Source organism: Manacus candei, unplaced genomic scaffold (genome assembly GCF_025592945.1).
Source record: "Manacus candei isolate 608988 ecotype Guabito, Panama unplaced genomic scaffold, ASM2559294v1 h1tg000016l, whole genome shotgun sequence".
NCBI classification, from domain to species: Eukaryota; Metazoa; Chordata; class Aves; order Passeriformes; family Pipridae; genus Manacus; species Manacus candei.
In genome coordinates this window covers 7,423,254-7,443,295 of record NW_026138064.1, presented here as the reverse complement: position 1 = coordinate 7,443,295, position 20,042 = coordinate 7,423,254, and the positions used below count along the sequence as shown (strand labels likewise).

The window sequence follows — 20,042 nt, the reverse complement described above, 5'->3', positions numbered from 1 at the left end:
AAAGTGAAGTGCAAAATATGCATGTAAATGTAAATATATGTGCATGTGTGTTGGGAATTAATTAACCTAGGTCCCTTAATAGTCTACTCAGGGACTAAAGAATTCATTCATTATGGAAAGGAAAGACTTTGTAAGTAACTGAGTCTCTGCTGCGCTTATGAGTCATAACGAAATAAGCCTTCTTGCGAAACTTTTGTAGGTAACAAAGAGATTATGGAATTACACTGTGTTGGAACTACATTTTGTTTTGTGCAGCTTGTTTTAAGATAAAACATGGAAGAGAACAGGGAGCTCAACTAGCAAACCACACGTCTCCCAGGTTCTTTCTTCCACTCATTTATCTGAAATATGACTACCACCAAAATGGAACTGCATGGGATTTTTTAGAGCATTTGTTCTGATATCCTGAATTACTCAAGTGTCTTAGCACCAACTTCCTTTTTAAATGAAATCATATTTCTAATACAGTGGACAGACACCTAACTTTCAGTAATAGCCAAGAAAACAATTCCACTCTGACAAGGTGCAATCAGGAGGAAATTTTATATAACACTGCAAGTAATAAATAAATTATGCATAGCAAGACTAAATTCAGAATAAGTATATTGTGAAACAAAATACATTAGAATAATTGAAGAAAGAATTAATTACAGAGTTAGGATATAAACAGTAATGCATCCCAGGCAGAAGCAAACAACAAAACTGAAGGAAATATAATTGTGGGCTGAGTTTGTTCAAGAGAAACAACATTTACAGGTGGGAAAATGCATCTGATCTCACAGGATGACAATTTGCTTGCAGAGAACCAGCACAAGCTTTATGTATGTTACATCCCACCACAAAGTAGGGCATTAGATACTGTTTGTATGTATGGCTTGAGGTCTGGACAGAAGTGCATTTTACTCAGTGAACCAGCTCCTGCTACACCTTCCTGAAATCCTTATTGCCATTCCACAGCCACTCAAGCAAAGGATGTTTCCACAAACAGCAAAATTTGAATAATTTCCTGAAATCCTGAAGTGGCAGAAATTCACAAGTACATAAGCCTGTAACTATATGGAAATTTCCTAAGAAAGGTAATTTGCAAAACTACACTAGGGAGGCATTACCCAGGCTTAGAGTAAATAAACAGCACTTCTGGTAAACTGAAACTTGAGAGCAGGAAATTCATCTTGGCATCACAAGTTAATTGACACCTGCATTAATTACTGTTGTGAACTCTTAAAGCTCTTCTGCACCACACCAAATTCCCTTGCACTTCCAATATGTAACCAAACACAACACATAACCAGTTAACTTACCATTCTGACTAAAAACTCAACCTTAACTACGTAACATTCTCTATAAACACACTTACAGATACAAACTGTTATTCTGCATATAGGAAACTATGCTGCAGGAATTGTATTTCTACACATGATTTCAAATGAAATTAAAAGTTGGCATCTCTTCTGGTTAAACATAAAAGTGCAAAGGAGATGGCTGTGGAACCAGAGAGTGAATACACTTGGGTAATTTGGTATTAAGAAGGTCCTTGAAGATTTAAATGTGTGGAGAAGGTCATGCTTCACATTAACTTCACTTCTGATTCACAGCTTCATCCAAATCACACATCTCATCAAGAACAAAGCTGTTGGACAGGTGGATGCAACTTTGCAAGGCATTACAGTAGATGCATGAAGTTGTGTTAAGGTGTAAGTCTACATACGATTGCTAGTGACGCTCTTATGGCTGTTCATACCATTTCATGAAAGCTAAATGAGAAAATACATTTTGGGAGGCATATAGTAACAACATGATTGTTAAAGAGCTTGTAAGGAGAGTCCACCTAAACATTTTCCAGATCATCCCTACAAGTAATACTGACCTCACCAAGGAAGGGAGATGTTCTCTCCCTCTTCACGCCTCCTCTAGAAACCAAATAGTTGCAATTAATCTTTTTAGTGGAAGAATTACTGCATTGAATTCAGTATTGCAAATCTAAAAATTGTCTCCTTGAAGTTTACATATGGTAGACTCCTTCTTTTCTTTGGGTACTTCTGATGAAGAAATATTTCTTTTCCACATCTATACACTTATGTAATACTTCTGAAGTCATTTGTCAGAATGTCCAGGATAAAGGACTTACCCAAACATCAGGTATTTAAATGCAAAGCACTAGGAGCCATTAGGCAGAAGTTCAGAGTTAAAAAAAAAAATAAATCTGACTTTGCTTTTGCTGTGTCAAAAAGGGTGAAGTTCTGCAACTAGCTTAAAATTGCCTGCCATGGCTCAATCCAACCCACTGACCACCCAAAAAGGAAACTATTCCAACCTCTTTCAACCAGCTCTAGCTAGTTATTTTTTTCTGCTAGCTCAGGTGGCACTTGTACAACTGTGCAATGAGTAAATTCATACTAAATACAGCACTAATTCTACTGCCTTCATCAGGAGGGCAGGTAGGAAGTGAGCAAGTCTCCTGAGAAGTCACATGAGAGCCATGATTCACAGCCAAGAGCATGCAATGGAAAAGAAACTTCTTTCAACAGCACATCCCATTCCTCCAATCCTAGAAATGGCATGGATCTTCATCCTTAAGAAGAATGAAGAAGCTAATACACTTATCTCCTCGGTAATACCCATTTCTGTTAAGGGGGTAGGGGGATGGACAGCTATGAAGTACTGCAAAGCAGCCATCAAATAATTCAGTTGTCAGATTATCAAACAAAGATTCTGCAGTTTCATGGTCTACTGGTATACTTTCAAAATAAAACCTCATTAATTTGTGCACAAGCTGTTCTCTCTTTGGTGCAGCTTATGCAATTTACTAAGGATGAAAGGGAAGTACATCCCTGGGACAACATGACTATCTCTAAAACCATCCCTTTTCTTTCCCTCCTCTTTCACCAAAGAAGACACAGCAGCCAACTTCCCACAGCCACCAAAGGTACTAGTCTATGTTGAAGAATACTTGGCTTACTGAAGTTTATAGCATAAACTCTACTTGTATTCTGCAGCCAAATCCTGCTTGAAACAATACTCCAATCTCATCAGGAAACTGTGGCAAGGCTTTCAATTTTTAAACTGTCATATCTGACAGAGTTTTCAGGATTATTTTTAAGCTTTAAGGGGAAAATACTCTTGATAAAGAACTGCACATGAAAAATAGATTAGTTCCTCTTTAAAGTTTGCAATATTTAGTCAGAAGACCTTTCACAGAAACTGAGCAGTAACCTTAACTATGGCACACTGCAAGAAACTAAAATGGAGGTACATTTTAAAAAGTGACTAATTACAAATTGTGGGGAGGTCACATTTCTGCTTTTCACCTCAAGAGGACAAAGCTATAAGACAGTCTGAAATGAGCTTTATGAGTTACTTTTCAATATAAACTAATCTTTAATTACAAGTTTGGTATGTTCTGGATATGATAAACTAATTCAAGGACTAACTAAAGGTCTGAGCACAAGTCACAAAAAGTTCTACCCAAAATTGGTAGAAAGAAAGGCAGTGCATCCCAGAAGAACAGTAAATTCAGTCTTGGTTTCCTTAGCTCCTTGCTTTCCTTTGTTTTGTCTTGACATAAATAATGTCCTCTTACCTGCTGTGGCAACTTCTTACAAATGAAACCAAGAACAAGAGTAAATCTTTAGCAGCATAAATCAAATCTGACTATTATGAATCTAGAAATAATTAAAAAAAAAAAATCCAAGATCAAATATACTTATTGCAATCATTTTTCATGTTTTCGATTTTATATTTCTGGGATCCGTTTTTATAGTTTAGCTTAGAATATAACTTTATATCCCCATCATAAATCAAACATCATGGATGTCTTTAAATATTCTGAAAGGCTCTTAGTGGATACTAAGTATTTTAGATAAAGAATCAGAGAAAATGTAGATTTGGAAGAGATTTCAAAAGATCACCTAAGCCCACCTCTGCACACAGGCAATATGAAATATACTACAGTCCATCCCTATGAGATGTTTCATAAACCTCTCCTTAAAACTTCTATAATGGAAATTTAACAACTCCCATGGGAAGCATATTTTAGTGTATCACTACCCTTATAGTTGGAAAGTTTCTCTAGCCTGTCTTTGCTACAAATATAGGTTACTTATGAGGATATTAAGAGAAACTTCCCAATTATAATGATCATGAAGTATCCCCACGACTATTTTGAGAAGCCACTACAATTTTCAAAGACATTCTGGTGTTTGATACGCATACAATTACTTATGGTTTCACCTTATCTTCTGATTAAAAAACTGATTTCAGTAATTTTTCAGTTACAGAACTGAAATCAGAATTTCTTTACTGAGACTGAGTTTACCTTTAATTCTTAAATTGACAGGACAAATAGGTAACGCTGATGTTAAACAACTATTCTGGATTACGTGGTGTATTTTTGTGTTAGTTGTTAAAAGCCCATCACAAAAAAAGTATCACATAATTTACAAGAAAAGTGGTCTTTCATTTAAAACGCAAATAACTGTATTCTACTCCAACAGGAAGTCCTGACTTTGAACACATCACATAATCTGTCTCTATTTCATCTTTAACAGGACACCAATATTCCTATTAGAAATGCTAATACAAGGATTGCTGCTTGTTAACAGGTTCACCAGGTGATACAAGAACATGGCATGTCTCTAAACAAATCTGATAGGAAGCAAAGAACAAAAGTGCAAGTAAGATACCACTTCTGCCCAACAGGTATTTTTGGTATTGGCTTTTATATAAATTGACTTCTGCCTGCTGATAGTATCTTGATTCTGTTCATAAATGAGCACATGTCTTACAGTGAGTTCAACTGACTCATTTCAATATCAGAAGTACAAAAGCCACAGAAGTGATACACTCTGCAACTGTGTTAAAGTTACCATAAAGGTAAATTGCTCTGTTTCAGGGCTTCCTGAAATCAGGGCATTCTGAATTCTAAATAACCAGTATTTAGAAAGCTAACTTTAGAACAGTCCAGTTGAGATACAACAAAACTGACAAACCATTTCATGGTTTTTTCAAAAATGCACAGAATGGTTAATGTTCTGTTCTCTCATGTTTGTAATTTAAATCAATTTTCATCTAAATTCAGACTGTATTTTTAAAGCACAAATCTGTTTTTTTCAGCATTGTTGTAGCACTATCTATATTTGCATCAAAAAAACTCGAGGCAGCAAATGCCCTGTTTATGGATAATTCTTTTTCTGCTAAGATAACAAATTTCTTGCTGCCATGGGATTCTTGCAATATTTTTCCGTTCATAATTCTTAAAAAATAAATTAAACAAAAAGCATAAAGACAGCAAATAGAATTAAATTTTATCTTATAGTCACTATTTCACATTCTACATTATATCCCCAATTAAAAAAACTTTTGTTTTACAAATATTATTTTTATAGATACAATATTGTTTCAGGCTTGCAGTCATGAGAACAATTATACTGCTTGGCTACTGGAAATACCCTGCGTTTAGCCTTGTTATGCACCTGAGATGTGTGAAACTGTCTCAATTACAAATATATTACAGAAGACCTAGGGCCTGATCCCATAGCTGTTCAAAGCATCCTACAACAGCCATTTGTCAGTGATAAGGAAGAACAAATATTGGAGGTGCAGAATTCTACTGGATCAGGCCTTAAGTGTAAGTGCATTATACAACACATTATATGGTGACATCTCAAAATAAAATACTGTATTTTTATGTAATGCAGAAGTAACACACACAACTTACATATAGTAATAATTTATTCTGAAATGTTCATTTTAGTCTCTGTTGAGACATGACCCACGTCTCATTAATAAAAGAGCAGCCATCTCACCTCAAATACCAGAATATACAACAAGTTACAGCATAGCAAAAAAATTCTACCTACTTTAAGATAAAATCTAATTCAGGTAAAATAATTTTGTTCAAGGTTTTACAGTTACACAGTTGTTTTTTTTTTGTTTTTTTTTTTTTTTTGCAGAGCACAAAGAAAGTGTAAATTGTTACACTATAACTATCTATGCACATTATGGGACCACAGAAATGTTAATCATTACTTCATAAAATGAACCATCAGTTCCATTCATGCAGAAAAGCAGGCTAGGAAAGCTTGTTCAGCGGAAACCATATTACTGTGAATTTCACAGCCACATGATTAATTATTGGGTTAGATGGACTCACAAATACTAAAAATGAGTATATTTTTTTTTTGCATAAATAATACCAATTCTTCCCTGATGTAGTTTAGTTGGTGTGTAATCTAGAAATTACTGATAAAGCAGTATGACTGTATCTTCTCTATCTGCACTATTCCATGACTTTAATGACAAGCAATATTCAAAGGATTATGGGATGGGATGCTAATACATGTTAAACATACTATACAAATATACTTGTGTTAGCAATTTTATTCCAAACTGTCAATCGGGTATTCCTGCAAAATATTACCAGTGAAGAGTATACTATCAAATATGGCTTCCAGAACAAGGACCATCTAACAAGAATCAAAGCTATTTACAACAAATAAAAACAACAGGAAAAAAAAAATCAATCCCCATTTTTTCTTGTTTCATTTGAAACAAAGTTTCTAAGTAGCTGCTGTATATAATACAGTTCTATTTATTTTTTGTTGCACTTAAACAGAAGTTACCAGGTAAGACCCAGAGTGACGTTTAGGGCTTTGGGTTCCACTGGAGTCTGTGTTCTCAGACTTGGTGTCACGTTTCTTGGTGCTGTTGTTCACTGGAGTCGGAATCTGTGAGGGCCGAGCAGAACTACTGTCCACGCTGCTCTTCCTGCGGCTTGGGTTGTAGTTGAAGGGAGTCACCCTTGCTGCCACAGCTCCGATGGGGGAGCTGTGCTTGCTTGAGCTACTGGAACTGAATGGTGTGCGCTCACTTACAGTACTTTCACTAATTTCTGGTGCAGGAACAGGATTATTCTGCAGAGGCTTTGTTTCAGTGCCTTTCTTGTCTGGACTGTCTATCTGAAAGAAAGAGTTCAGACGGTTTTCTAAGCCAACAGTACGAATAGGAACACCTGCACTCCCTGGGGTTTGCTTTTCTTGAATCTCTTTAGGATCTTTACCATTCACACCCCCTTTCTCTGAAACACTGTCAATAACGGGGGGAGTATTTCCAGTTGGGGACCTTCCAGATCGAGGGTTGTTAATTGGGCAGTCCTCTATCCTCACCCATACATCCTCTGTCTTAGAGACAGCTGGTGCCATCTGGTAGATGAGAGTTTTGGACTCGGAGCCATTTGTGGCACCCAAGGAAGGATCGTTCATTATCTGAGGAATTTCATTTTCTTTTATTTTTCTCCAAGTACCTTTTGCTGGTGCTTGGCTTTCTTTACTTTGCTTGTGTCCAGGAAGAGAACTTCCATGTTGCTTCTCATCTTCACTTTTTGCCTTTTCACTGGACTCTGAGGAAGCTGAGAGAATTGAGGAGGAACTTCCAGTTCTTCGCCAAGTGCTTACACGAGGGAGGGATGAGGAATGCTTACTGTGCTCACGCTTCCATGTTCCTGATCTATTGATCAGCAGTCTAGATGGACTTTCGGAATGAGAACGAGCTATGTCGTGACGCTTGGCTGGTCTCCCATCATATTCTGCAGAAGGGCTCTGATTAGGGGCTAATTTTCGCCAACCACCAGTCTGGGCAGTTGAATGAGTGGATAAAGACATATCAGGAAGAGACGGACTCAGAACTGGGGTCTGTAGTTGGGACCTCGTGGGAGAATCTGGCCTAGAAGGAGACAGAGATTCAAATGAAGCTGACTCTTCTAATTTCCGTCTCAGAGTTGGGCTTGGAGCCTCTTTAATAAAAGTTGACTGACGAACGAGAACAGGTCTCTCAGACCTGTCAGATTCACTTCCACTAGATTTTGTGGATGACATTCTGGATAGATCAGTCTTTTTGTTTGATCCACCAGCACTGAGAGCCTGGTTTAACCCTTTTGAAGCAGACTCACTTCGTGGAATGCTACTGGTACTCTTAGGCAAGGCAGTTTGCTTTGTAAGGTTTTGCTGGCTCATCTGCCTGCCTGGTGGTGTGTATGACATTCTACCTGAACTTGAGGATTTAGTTGAAGCTGTGCTTGGAGATGATGTTCTTGGCAACTGTGACAGTTTGTTAGGAGGACTTATACCATTTCTTCCCGGGGAAATGGAGTTTCGCCCAGGAGATTGCAGAGGCCTACTTAATGGCTGCTGCTGAGGTCTAGAAGGAGTGGAGTCTCTAGACCCTGATCTAGACGGTCCTTTACTTGATCCACTCTGATTCAATCCTGATGGCTGCCTTGTTACAGGAGCTGGCTCAGATTTCACTGATGACTTGGCTCCTCTTGGAGAACTAGTCAAACTTTGGCCTTCACTGGGACTCTTGGAGTTCATGTTTTTGAGTGGGGGTCCTTTTTTGGAAACAGGACTAGTACTTGAAGAACTATTTCGAACTCCTGGAATATGGATCATTGTTCTACCACGTGAAATTGAAGGCACACTTGTCTGTTGTGATTGCTTCAACTGGCTTGAAACTTCAGAACTGGAGCGAGCTTTTCCTGTGATCATACTTTTATACACTTTCTTCCCTCCTTTGATTCCCCTGCTTTCTGACTCTACTTTTTTAGACTCCAGTGTACTTTTCTCTCCTGGCTTAATAATTCTTGGACCTTTATTGCTAGTGAAGGGCTTTTCTTCTTGGTCTGGGGTAAGATGAAATGGTGACCCTAGAGAAATACCAGATTTTAATGAAAGGATAGAATCAGAGTCTGATGAGGCTTGTCTAGACAGTGATGCAGCAGCTGCAGCTTGATGCAAGCTACTGACTATAGAATTTGCACCTTCTTGTATAGCTTTCCAATCAAAGTTCTCTGAATCAGGTGAAAAACCATGTTCTGAATCTGGCCTCTGTATCTCTCTCAAATCCAGTGTTAAATCTTCTGCCAGTATGCCACCAGTATTTCTGGAATTATTCTTTTCGCTTTCACCCTTCATTCTTGAGGGCTTTTTCTTTTTAGGCATAGCAGAACTAATGCATTCCTGCAAAAGATCATCTTCTGAGTCAATGCTAAGGGAACTCAGAGAGCTGTTTCTAGAGAAACATACAGGAGTATCTTCAACATGAAATGATTTAGGTGCATAACCAGAAGTCTGTGGTCTGTTGGATTCCATCTGTGAATCAGGAGCCTCGGGACGTTTCGCAGGTTCCCCTTCTTTGTTGTTATTGTTTTCTTGATCAATGTCACTGAGGGAACTAAGCGATGAATTGCGGGAAAAACAAACAGGTGTGTTTTCAATAGCAAAATTCTGCATTTTCTCATCTGTAGCTGCCCCTCTGTCTGGAATATCTTTAGCTGACTGAGAGAAAGCTTTAGGCTGGCTTCTGCCTGTTGGATGTTTCTGACAAGTCCTGTTACTTGGCTGCTGATTTGAAGACTGTTCTGGGTTAGAGCAGTCTTTATTTTCTGTTTCCTTTGCTTCTTTTCCTTTTCTTAACTCTGCCTTCTCTCTTGAAAGGTCAACATCATCATCATCAAAATCTAAAGAACTCAGGGAATCATTCCGTGAAAAACAGTAAGGAGTTCCCTCAATAGGTGTGTAATGATGAGGGGAATCAAATGCAAAGCTTCCTCTTACACGCTCTTCATTATTTGGCAATTTGTCATGAAAGTCTCTTGAATTATTTTTAAGGTTCTGTTTCTTTGCATCTTTGTTCTCTGGGTAGCCTCTTTCATTACTAACATTGCTTTTGGGCTCCGTGCTTTTTCTTATGCGTGCTCTGTATTCGTTATTTTGGGGAACAGGCTTTACTGGTGATGTTGGCTTCTTTTTCTCACCTTCTGGTTGGTTTTTATTACTTAGAGATGAAGAAGCTTGTTGAATTTGATCCATTATCTTCTTCACTCTGAAAGGTTTGTGACTTTTTCCTTTTGGCATAGCTGAATTAATGCACTCAGCCAGAATATCACCCTCTTCTGTTTTGTCATCATCCAGACCTGAGGAAACCACAGCTGAGCTTTTTGCTCTCTGAGCATCTTCAGTACTTCTCCCTTCTGTGGGAATGGTGTCCCGCTTTTCAAACTCCCCTGACTCTGCTCCCACACCCACACTGTCTACATTGGCCAACTCACTCGGTGGCGACTCTATTGTGAGATCACTCAGAGATGTAGCTGTAGAAAAGTTTATTGGTGTCCCCTCAACACAGTACACCCGTGGCATATCATCTCCTGGTGTAAAACTCACATGCTTTTGTGATTGCAGTCTGCTTTGTGAAGGCAAAAGTTTGTAAACTGGCAACTGGCTGGGCTTTCTGGCTACAGGAGGAGGTATTTTTGGAGCAGATGCTTGAGAAGGCTTTTTGGCTTTACGCGAAGACTTTGTTGGCATTGCAGAAATAATACATGCTTCCAGTATTTCAATATCATCATCAGAATCATCCAGAATGTCTTTTTCTGCTTCAGCGGGCTTCTCTGATTTCTTCTCTTCATTATCCTTTGTATCATCTGACTGTTCAGGTTCTGTCTCATTTCCATGGTCATTTTCATGAACCGGAGGCATTATTCTCAACTCTGCATCTTTCTGTATAAATGGCTCATCTAAGCTCAGAGCACTCAGGCTGGAAGAGCAGGAAAACCCATCCGGTGTGCTTTCTGTGGCAAAATGTAACAGTGTATCAGCATCTGGCAGTACCTGAACTCTCTGAACAGCTGCATTTACAGCTGCCTGTCTAGGACCAGGCTCTCTCTTCTCTGTACTGTGTACTTTTCCCTTAGGTACATCTCTTTTTACTTGAACCCCTTGAGCAGGTGGTGGTGTTTTACTTCTGCTTGGAGGCATTGTTTGTCCAGGGCTGTCTGGAAGGTCACTGGGACTTATAATACCACTTACTATTCCACTGCAAGGCTCACTTTGAACTGAGCTGGCAATTGAACGACTTTCAAAACTATCCAGAGAGCTTACAGAGGTACATCTACTGAACATGAGTGGTGTTTCCTGTACATAATGTTCTGGCGGGCTTTTAGGAGTTTGTGCACCACTCTTTGAGGGAGATTTGGCACCTGAAGAAAATTCAACAGCTTTATGTCTGGAAGAATCAGAAGGAGACAAGCTAGAAGTTTGAAGTCTACTTGATTTTGCCCTGATGTGTTGTGATGTAGATGTGATTTCACTTACTGTACCTTCTGTAGGCAGAGCCCCACTGTTTTCCTTTAGTTCTGCGATCTGTAGTGTGTTATTTGCATCTGTGCCACGTGCAGATTGATCACGCCCTATTTCATCTTCAGCTGATGATAAAGATGACAAAGAGCTACACCTTGAAAAGCATATTGGGGTATCTTCCACGCAGTAAGTTTGTATAGTTTCCTGGTTAATAGAGGGAGTCTTACAGGAGGTCTTCTGTGCATGACCACTTCTGCTCTGTGCAGAACTTGGGTGCAGCTGGGTCTGTCTCTTTGAACCAGTTGAGGGAGCTGATGTACTCCCACTGCTTGAGGGAATATGGTCAGTTTTAGAAAGTTGCACAGAAGTCTTTGGAAAAGTAAAAGATGGCTTCTGAGAAGGCGGTGGAACTTCTGTTGAATATTTTAAACTATAATCAATAGGCTGATCAACATGATGCTCCTCTTCATTGTACTTTATGCTATAATTAGTTGGTCTGTCTTCCTCTTCATGTTGTTCCTCCTCAGAGTAACGTTCACTATAGTTGGTAGGCTTGTCATCATCATAGTCATCAACCTGGCACAAGGACTGGTTTACTTTCTGATTCATTCCAAGAGCTGGGCCTACTCTGTTCTGATCTGAACCACTGGATCCTCTTGATCTAAAGGAAGAAACGCAATCCTGCTGTCCAAAAGGTGACTGATATTTCATGTGTTTGTCATCTCCACTTTCAGCATACACGGGATAGGTTGCATTTTGGCTTCTTGACTGTCGTTGTTCATTTTGTTTCATTTCATCATCTATTACATGCTTAGGCCTTGCCCATCTTTCATTCTGAGAGGGGCTTTGCCTTCCAGAATTTAACTGTTCATCTGAGTATTTAAGACTATAATTAATAGGAGTGTCTAGTTCTCCATCATTGTCATCCATATGATTTGCACTATGAATCTTGTGTGCCAAGTCAGCTGGATATTGCCCATAACTACAAAATTTACTTTCATCATCTTCAGAGAAGGATTCAATGGAAGGTTTCATTTGGCCTCTTTTGCCATAGCCATCACTGCTGCTGACACTATTTAAACTATCATTCGAAGCTCTTTTGTATTCCATTTTTGTGTAAGGCACAGGACATGTCCTGTTTGAGTTCTCAGATTTAGGGAAGTATGTATTTGAGTGAGTATGGGCAGTGGTTGATCTCCTTGGGTCATTTCTGTCTTCAGTCAAACTGTGCATTTCAGAAGTGGAACTAGAACTTCTGTCTTCTTGTGGAATGTGCATGCTTGTTACTTCCTCCATAACTTTGGCAATCTGACCTGCAGTAGTAGAAATCTGCACTCCTAATCTCTTAGAGGAGTTTCCAGTACTCTCTGCAGCAGGATGATAGGTATTTAAACCTACTGCTCGATCCCTGTCAACACTTCGGTCTTTCTCAGAACGAGAACTTTCTGTGTTTCCTCTACTGGAAGAGGAGGAGCCAGGCAATACTGCAGTATTTACAAATGGTGAAAGCACAGTCATATTACCAGCATTAAAACTCTCTGATCTGCACACACCATCATCATCACGACTGGCATCCAGGACATACTCGCTGTATATATTTTGCTTATGTCTCTGCTTATTACGGTGAGAAGCTTTTGGGCTTAAATTATCAATGTTGTCAAAAGTCTCTGATAAATGCTGAGCATCTAATTCTGCTTCCAGTGCCTTTTGTTTTCTGACATGAAGAGATGGCAAGCTTGATCCTGGAGACATAATGTTGGCATCCTTATATTTGGCTGGCCTGTTTGCCATGAGGTTTCTCAAGGCTGCAGCACTACCCATGGCTATCATTTTGTGTTTTGAGTGGATGAGATTTTTTAGCATGCTGACGGCTCCCATGTCCCACAGCGCCTCCTGATCCTTTGCATTTCGTGCAGAAAGATTCCACAGGGTCCCACATGCATTACTAACTATTGTCAAACTGTGTGACTTCAAGTGTTGTAACAAGGTTTGTAAGCAGCTGTTCTCCCGCACGATTTGCCTGGTGTTGAGTAATTGAAAACAAACATCCGTAAGTGATATCAAAAGGATAAGAGACAAAACAAAAACCTATTATTCTAGAGGCGAGTCTTGCCCTTAGAAAGGATAATCATGAATTCTCCAGTGCAGATTTATCTCATATTTCCACTAGCTTTCATCTGAATGCTAACCAAATTCTATTACAAACATGAATAATTAGCTTTTAGTACATTATTTTAGTACATTCATCATTAACAAGCAGCAGCTATTAATCTGTCTGCATATTCCTGTTATGTAAGTGAAATGCCTGCCTTATCAAGTGTATTAAAAATTAACTGTGCTTAATTACTATGCTTAATACATGCATTCATATAAAGGCTCAGTCATAGAAACTATGTCTATTAAATACACATGTGGAACCACTGAAGATTTTCAGAAGTATACCTACCTATGGTCCTCATTAGTAGCAATTAAGCTAGAAACATTTCTTAATATTCCTCCTCCACTTTCTATGATGGCTAAAGTGTTTGTTTGGCTCCGGTACGTCAGTGTGCTGACCAGAAATGCGAGAGCACCATCGACAGCACATATATCAGCTTTGTTCCCAGTACAGTGTGCTGACAGATTCCATAAGGCACTCAGAACACTTTTCAGGGTGGATTCCTAGGAAAACAGCAAAATGACAGAATGAGGGAAGTTTTCAGCTGTTGACCACAAGCTCTCAGAAATACATTAAGTTAGCTTCAAGGAGCTGTGTGTGTTCTAATTTCTGCTTTCTGGGGTGGTAAAGTAGATTTCTAGTTTTTTGTTCACTTTGCTCCTTCCTTCAGCTGTGTATTTGATATTTTCTGCCCCAGAGGTTTCAGAAATATGTGTCACAATACTTCTTTGTTGCCGCAATGATAGAAATGGCTTGAAGAGTAGGTGGCAGGAGACTCTGGGATGGAATATAATCCCTTCCAGATACCAAAAATCTATATAGAAAATTACAGAAGTGGTAGTTATCTATTCACTAACTCAAAAGAGGTTTTATTAAATGGCAAAATTATAAAAACGGCTATTCAATAGAACAGCTCATGAAACTGAAAAGCAAAAGCTGTCAACCCTCATAAGTAAAATTAAATCAACAGCAGTAGTTTTGAGATGCCATTGCTACATTGTGGTCTGCTGCTATGTCAACTCAAATCTGCTCTTCTTCAAAACAAGTTACCTGAACCACATCAAATGTTTCACCAATCATTTTCATCAAAAGGACAGTATTTGTGTTTTGTGTAAAATACATACAATCTCTCAGAAATTTATCTCAATCACTTATAGAGGATACCTTCTTAACTTCTAAAGCACATTCCATCAATGCTTTCACACTTCCAACTTCTCTGAGTGTCTTTTTACTATTCACATCTGCTCGCCAGGACAAATTCCTCAGCACACTTGCAATGACCTGCAAAATGTGAAAGAAAAATAATGTATCTCAAGGTAGCTACTTCTTTAGCTATCAGACTTTCCTCCTGGGACTTTTTAGCCATGTTAAGCTACTGAAGTAAACTTTGCTAAAATCTGCTTTTTGCTGTGTTGTCTGCTAGACTGTTTTAACATTTCAGTATGAAGTTTGAACAGAGGTACTGGCTTTTGTGTGTGGGTACCTAAAACAGAGATCTGAAATCAGGTTTCCTGCTTTCCACATGAGTTGAAAATCTTGTCAAAAAAATTCAGATTTGTTCTCTACTCTTATGTCTGTATAAGAGTTATGTAATCTCAGGGGAGATTCATATAGTATTTTCTGCTTGAAAAATAGAACAATAACATTTTCCTGTCTCACAGATGGTATGATTACTTCGACTGATGTTTATAAAGCTCTTTGAAGTCTTTTTAAAATACACTGTGCCTTTTGTAAGCAGAATACAATCTGCACCCTTTGGACGGAGGCAGGTCAGTCCAGAAGTCCTGGCCTAGGGATACCAGAGTATATCAATATCAAAGTTCACCAATAACCTTTACCGTAATTCTAATATTTTTCTCAATCTTAACTAGTCAGTTCCTCCTGCAGTGAATAGAATTTTTTGTTAACAGTGTTTTAAGAAATAAAGCCAATTTTACTTAAAATTCGTCTTTTTATCCAATAATTCACTCAGACTGCAAGGAAAAAAGGGCTTCCTTTAAAAGAGCTATTCCAGTTTATTTACAATATGCATTAATTAAAACTGATTATAATTTAATATTTAATGACTTAAAACAAGTGCCATACCAATGAAGAACACTGCTGTGCTCTCAACTTTCAGGATCACCCTAAGCACTTCCTAAAGACTTTATTTTCAAGTTGTTTTCTTTACGCAGCAGGAACCATTAGAATAGACGCTCAGGTATCACACTGAACACATTAAGATCTCTCAAACTTACCTTTAAAAGTGTAAAAAAAAGTCCACTTTAAAAGTGGACTTCCACTAACAGATCAGGGTCATAAAAAGTAAGTTTTATAGCCTATATGTTACAATAAAAAATTAAAACCCAAAAAATCCCCAGAACATGACCACACAGGTAAGGATTTTTCCAAGGAGAATGTGTGTCATAACTGATGAAATGAGTGCAAGTACAAACGTTGCATCATTGTTAAGGCAAACAAGACAACAAAAGAAGTATTTAATCTCAAAAGAATCTTACCTGCTGTAAGTCTTCACTTTCAGATTTCAGTTGGGCTACAAGAGCTCTCATGCAGCCCTTCATGGAACATAACGTAGCCTGTTACAAATTGGAAGAAAAAAGAAAGTGAATAGTATTAAATGACAGGTTAGGTGGCTTGCTTCACCACAATGTTTTGATATTTTAAGCAAATTATAGCTGAAGTTTAATAATAGCTTCCTAAGAGATGTTGCCAACAATAAATATTTGTTTTACAACTACTAAAAATTAATGTAACTATCAGTTTCAATACGTAAGTGATAAAATTGTGCTAAATTTTTGTATTTTTTACCATAGGTCTAGGACATGATCTGCAACTTTGCTACCTTAGAAGCCTTCTTTACTATGCACCAGATAAGATACCTACTGCCTAGCAAGTCTCACAATCACATTTTTTCTTTTGAAATAAACATAGTTTGAAAAATGAGTATTTAAAACTGACATAACAACATTTCTGACTTTTTAAGCATAATGTAACAACTAAGAAGCTGCAAGGCTTTGAAATAATTTCTGATAATTCACAAAATTATTCCAAGTAGTATGCACTCGAAGTGTACTACTTCTCAGATGGACAATGTGTGCATTTACAACTGAGTAGTTCAGTTTATGCTATAAACCCAGTAGCCTGTAGCAGTTAGTGACTGGATGATGTAAAGAGCCAATATTTGTGAGGCAATTTGCAGCAAGGATTTATGCTTTACTTTTGTCTACAACTTGGAACAAAACTCGAGTTCTCTGAAGCCTGTTACTTCCATTCACTCCTGAAATATCTTCATTCTAGAGCAGAAAGATAAGTCTTCTCAGTATGAAGTTATTTTAAGATCCATAGCTTAGCAAAACCTGGGGCAAGGATTTATTGGATCTTTCTATCTTTTGAAAGACAGGTCCTTGTCAGAAACTGGAGAATCAATTTTCCCTTATAATGACTGAAGTAGTGCCCAGCATGAGCCAGATATGCTCCAAATATTTAAAAGCAAGCTCCAGCCTGAAGAGGTTTGAAAAATTTCACTAGAAGTTACAGTATTGTTAAATAACTGACATCTTTAGAAAATCTGACTCAATTAGCAGTTTTAGTTCAATATCCTCAGAAAAAAGCAGTCACTGAAATCATTATGTGTCATATTAACCTAGTGCTCATAGAAAAGTCAAGTCAATAGATAAAATCCTGATTCTCAGTGACAAATTAAAAGTTATTTAATTTTATATGAGAGCCAATACTATACTTGAGTGATACAACATTCAGTTTGTGGTGCTGGATGGAATGACAGGAGCAGGATGGAATGACAGAAGTATTTTTAACTTCTGCCTTGAGCTCAAACTCAGTATCCTGTCCTGGAGATTTATCACTCGTGTTGAGAACTGTAATTAAAACATAACCGTGAACTGAAATTATTGCATGTTTACAATTCTGCCCTTACCTTGTTTGCCACATCTCCAAAAGTCAAGTTTGTCAGAGCCATTCCAGCATACCTCCTCAAGGTAACACTATAGTGATCATTTGTGAGTCCATACATTTCACAATCCACTTGCAACAGTTCAGCAATGGCCTGCAAACCTCCTTTGGAAAAAAAAAAAACAATTAAGAAAAGGAATAATATCTCTACTCTAGTATCTTAAGTACAGTTCATACACACCAAGGAACAAACTGCATTTTTAGGTACAGAACAAATCTCAAATATCTGAAACCCACAATGCTCAAAAAGGTATTAAATTGTTAAATGCTGCCTCTGGATCTTGAATCCTGTACTTAGCAGTAGCTAAAAGATAAGGCAGCATGACATTGGGATTTCAGGGCAAAATGGAAGCAGGAGGAATTATGAGAAGCAAGAAGCACATTCATCTTTTAATTCCACCCAGCCAAAATCCTGACAGACTTGCACCACATACGTATAAGTCTATTTACTAAATCTGCATATTATTTTCTGAGAGGAGTTCATACAGTATTTTCCTTGATAATGATAAGTGGCAAATTAAGGAAAATTGCATGCACAAAACTTACTCAGAACGGACTAAAAAATTCAGGCTGTCAAGCAGGAACCAATGCAGGACAAAAAAACCTCACCAAAACACCAACAAAAAACCTCCCACCCTGGGAAGTAGTCTCCATTTTGAGTCCAATACTTCTAAAATTGCAAGTACTTCCATAATAATACTAGTCTTCAAAAATTCATAGTTCATGCCAGAGAACCCAGTAACTGGCATAATAATTTATCCACTACGGAATGGTGTGGTTAATTTAAACTGCATTCGTCACTTACATCTGACACAAATGACCTGATTATGTCTTTAAACTACTAGAAAAAAAAAATAAAGCCATATATTCAGTGAGGAACACAAGGAATGTTAAGAGTTTCCAGGAAGCTTCTCAAAGGAAGTCAGAGAAATACATCTGATCTTACCAAGTTCATTCATTGCATGCCTGTGTTCTTCATCAAATGAGAGTTTCATCAGAACACACACTGCAGGACAAATCTGATGATCCACTGGAGCAGGCACTGATTCAGAAACAGGTAACAGTTAGTATTTCCTAGGTGATTTTATATAATAGTAAGTTTTCTAAAGCGAATCTAATCTTAAAAACAAATCAACTGCAGTTTTATTCAGGGTTTGTATCTTCCCAGTAATCCATGAACAGACATTTAGTTAAGAATGTTACTAAGAAAAGTGCATACTGTATTTGATGCTGAAACACAAATCAGGGAGAATCCTGATCCATGTGTGGAGTAAGAAATATGACTTGCAGTACAAAAATATTACCTTGTTACTCTTAAAAACTTCATGAAGCAAATCAATATGGTTAAATATTCTGGTGGTATTAAATAATATACCACATAATCTGAAGCTGGTTTTCTGGGTGTTATATGACATTATGAATGGTTAATTGAACACCTTGTTTCATAACCTAGAAGTTTTAAAGTTCAAGTTTTTGTGAGATAGATTCTAGATAATGTGGAAATGGTACTGATACATCTTGTTCTGAGCCCCACTCCTGCTAAACTGTTCTTGTGGTGAACTCCAGCATACAGGAAGCAGCCCCTGACTTCAGTAGTACATCTGCCATGGACACCTATGGAATGTCCTCAATTCAGAGAAGCAGCTAAGCAATCCAGAAGGCTAAATCTTTTTTTTTTAATCCCAACTGTTCCCTGAGAAAAATCCTATTAATTTACAATGTCATGTTTTTCATATTTTTTTAACCCAACTATTTCTTACACACAACATTATAAATAATGGCTAATATTACATTGAATAGATTGAGATTATTTAATTTGTGCTCTCTGCCCCTCTCCCAAATGGAATGTGTTATCTCCTGAATACATCTGCATCAAAAGCAATTTGGGATTGTTTATCCATCAAAATGTAAAACTAAAGGAGTACATATTCAGTATTAATTTACAGATTACAAATATAAACTACTAGAATTACTACCTTGAAAGCACACCAAGGTCTGTGATTTAAATAAAAAGTGTATAAATAGGGTATTATATCTGTAATACATACTATTTCCTAACACTAATTCCACTTTAAAAAAAAAATACATTCACACATATATATGTATAATAAAACTTGCATATATTCAACAAGAAGTCAGATTAAAGTTGTACTTTCTGTAAAGTCACTCTTTTCAATATATCCTTGAAACGTTTTTATACATCTTGCAGAACCTACTTGGGTTTTTGTCCTGGTCCATGCCTTGTTCATGCGCCTCCTGCCATTCCCAACACGTTTCACAGTAAGCACGGATCTGCTCCAAAAGATGGAGCACACGGATTTCCCGTCTGCCTCGCTTATCATCAGGCTGGGAGTGAATGATGTTATGCAGTGCAGCGCTGGCTCTGGCACGGGCCTCTTTACTACCACGAGAGTTTCCTAACAAGACAGAGTCCTTATCGTTGCCATGTAAAAGCTGGATGAGGAGAGGAAGACATCCAGACTGACGCATGGCTATGCAGCTGTCCTGGGAGCTAGACATTGCTAGCAATGTTCTTGACATGTCATCTTTATCATGAGTACCAAGCATTGATAACAATGAATACACCATTTCCACCTGCAGGTCAAATGATTTAAAAAATACAGTTATGTTTTAAAAACACACATTAAATTAAAATGAAGTTGGAATGGTACATATGAGCAAAAAAAATAATATTTAATGGTGGAAAAAATTGTGCTATTTAAAAAGAATTAAACTCTATTACTTCAGCATTCATAAGCTTAATAAATTTCACTTAGTGGTTAAGT

The 20,042-nt window shown here is 37.8% G+C and overlaps 1 protein-coding gene across 8 annotated transcripts in view; it reads right to left on the bottom strand.

The window, feature by feature from the left end:
- Window positions 1–524: 524 nt before the first annotated feature.
- The window catches only part of APC (APC regulator of WNT signaling pathway), a 99,390-nt gene continuing 79,872 nt past the window's right edge, over window positions 525–20,042 (bottom strand). For 6 of the 8 annotated variants that reach the window (XM_051782551.1, XM_051782554.1, XM_051782555.1 and 3 more), the window contains 7 exons: window positions 19,473–19,851; window positions 18,203–18,298; window positions 17,222–17,361; window positions 15,786–15,863; window positions 14,452–14,568; window positions 13,576–13,790; window positions 525–13,149 (listed from right to left, as the gene is read on the bottom strand). In XM_051782551.1, the coding sequence (XP_051638511.1) occupies window positions 6,606–13,149; window positions 13,576–13,790; window positions 14,452–14,568; window positions 15,786–15,863; window positions 17,222–17,361; window positions 18,203–18,298; window positions 19,473–19,851 (7,569 nt within the window). In that variant the 3' untranslated portion in view covers window positions 525–6,605. The remainder of the gene's footprint in view (window positions 13,150–13,575; window positions 13,791–14,451; window positions 14,569–15,785; window positions 15,864–17,221; window positions 17,362–18,202; window positions 18,299–19,472; window positions 19,852–20,042) is intronic. The other 2 variants (XM_051782557.1, XM_051782558.1) reach the window with 2 other exon arrangements.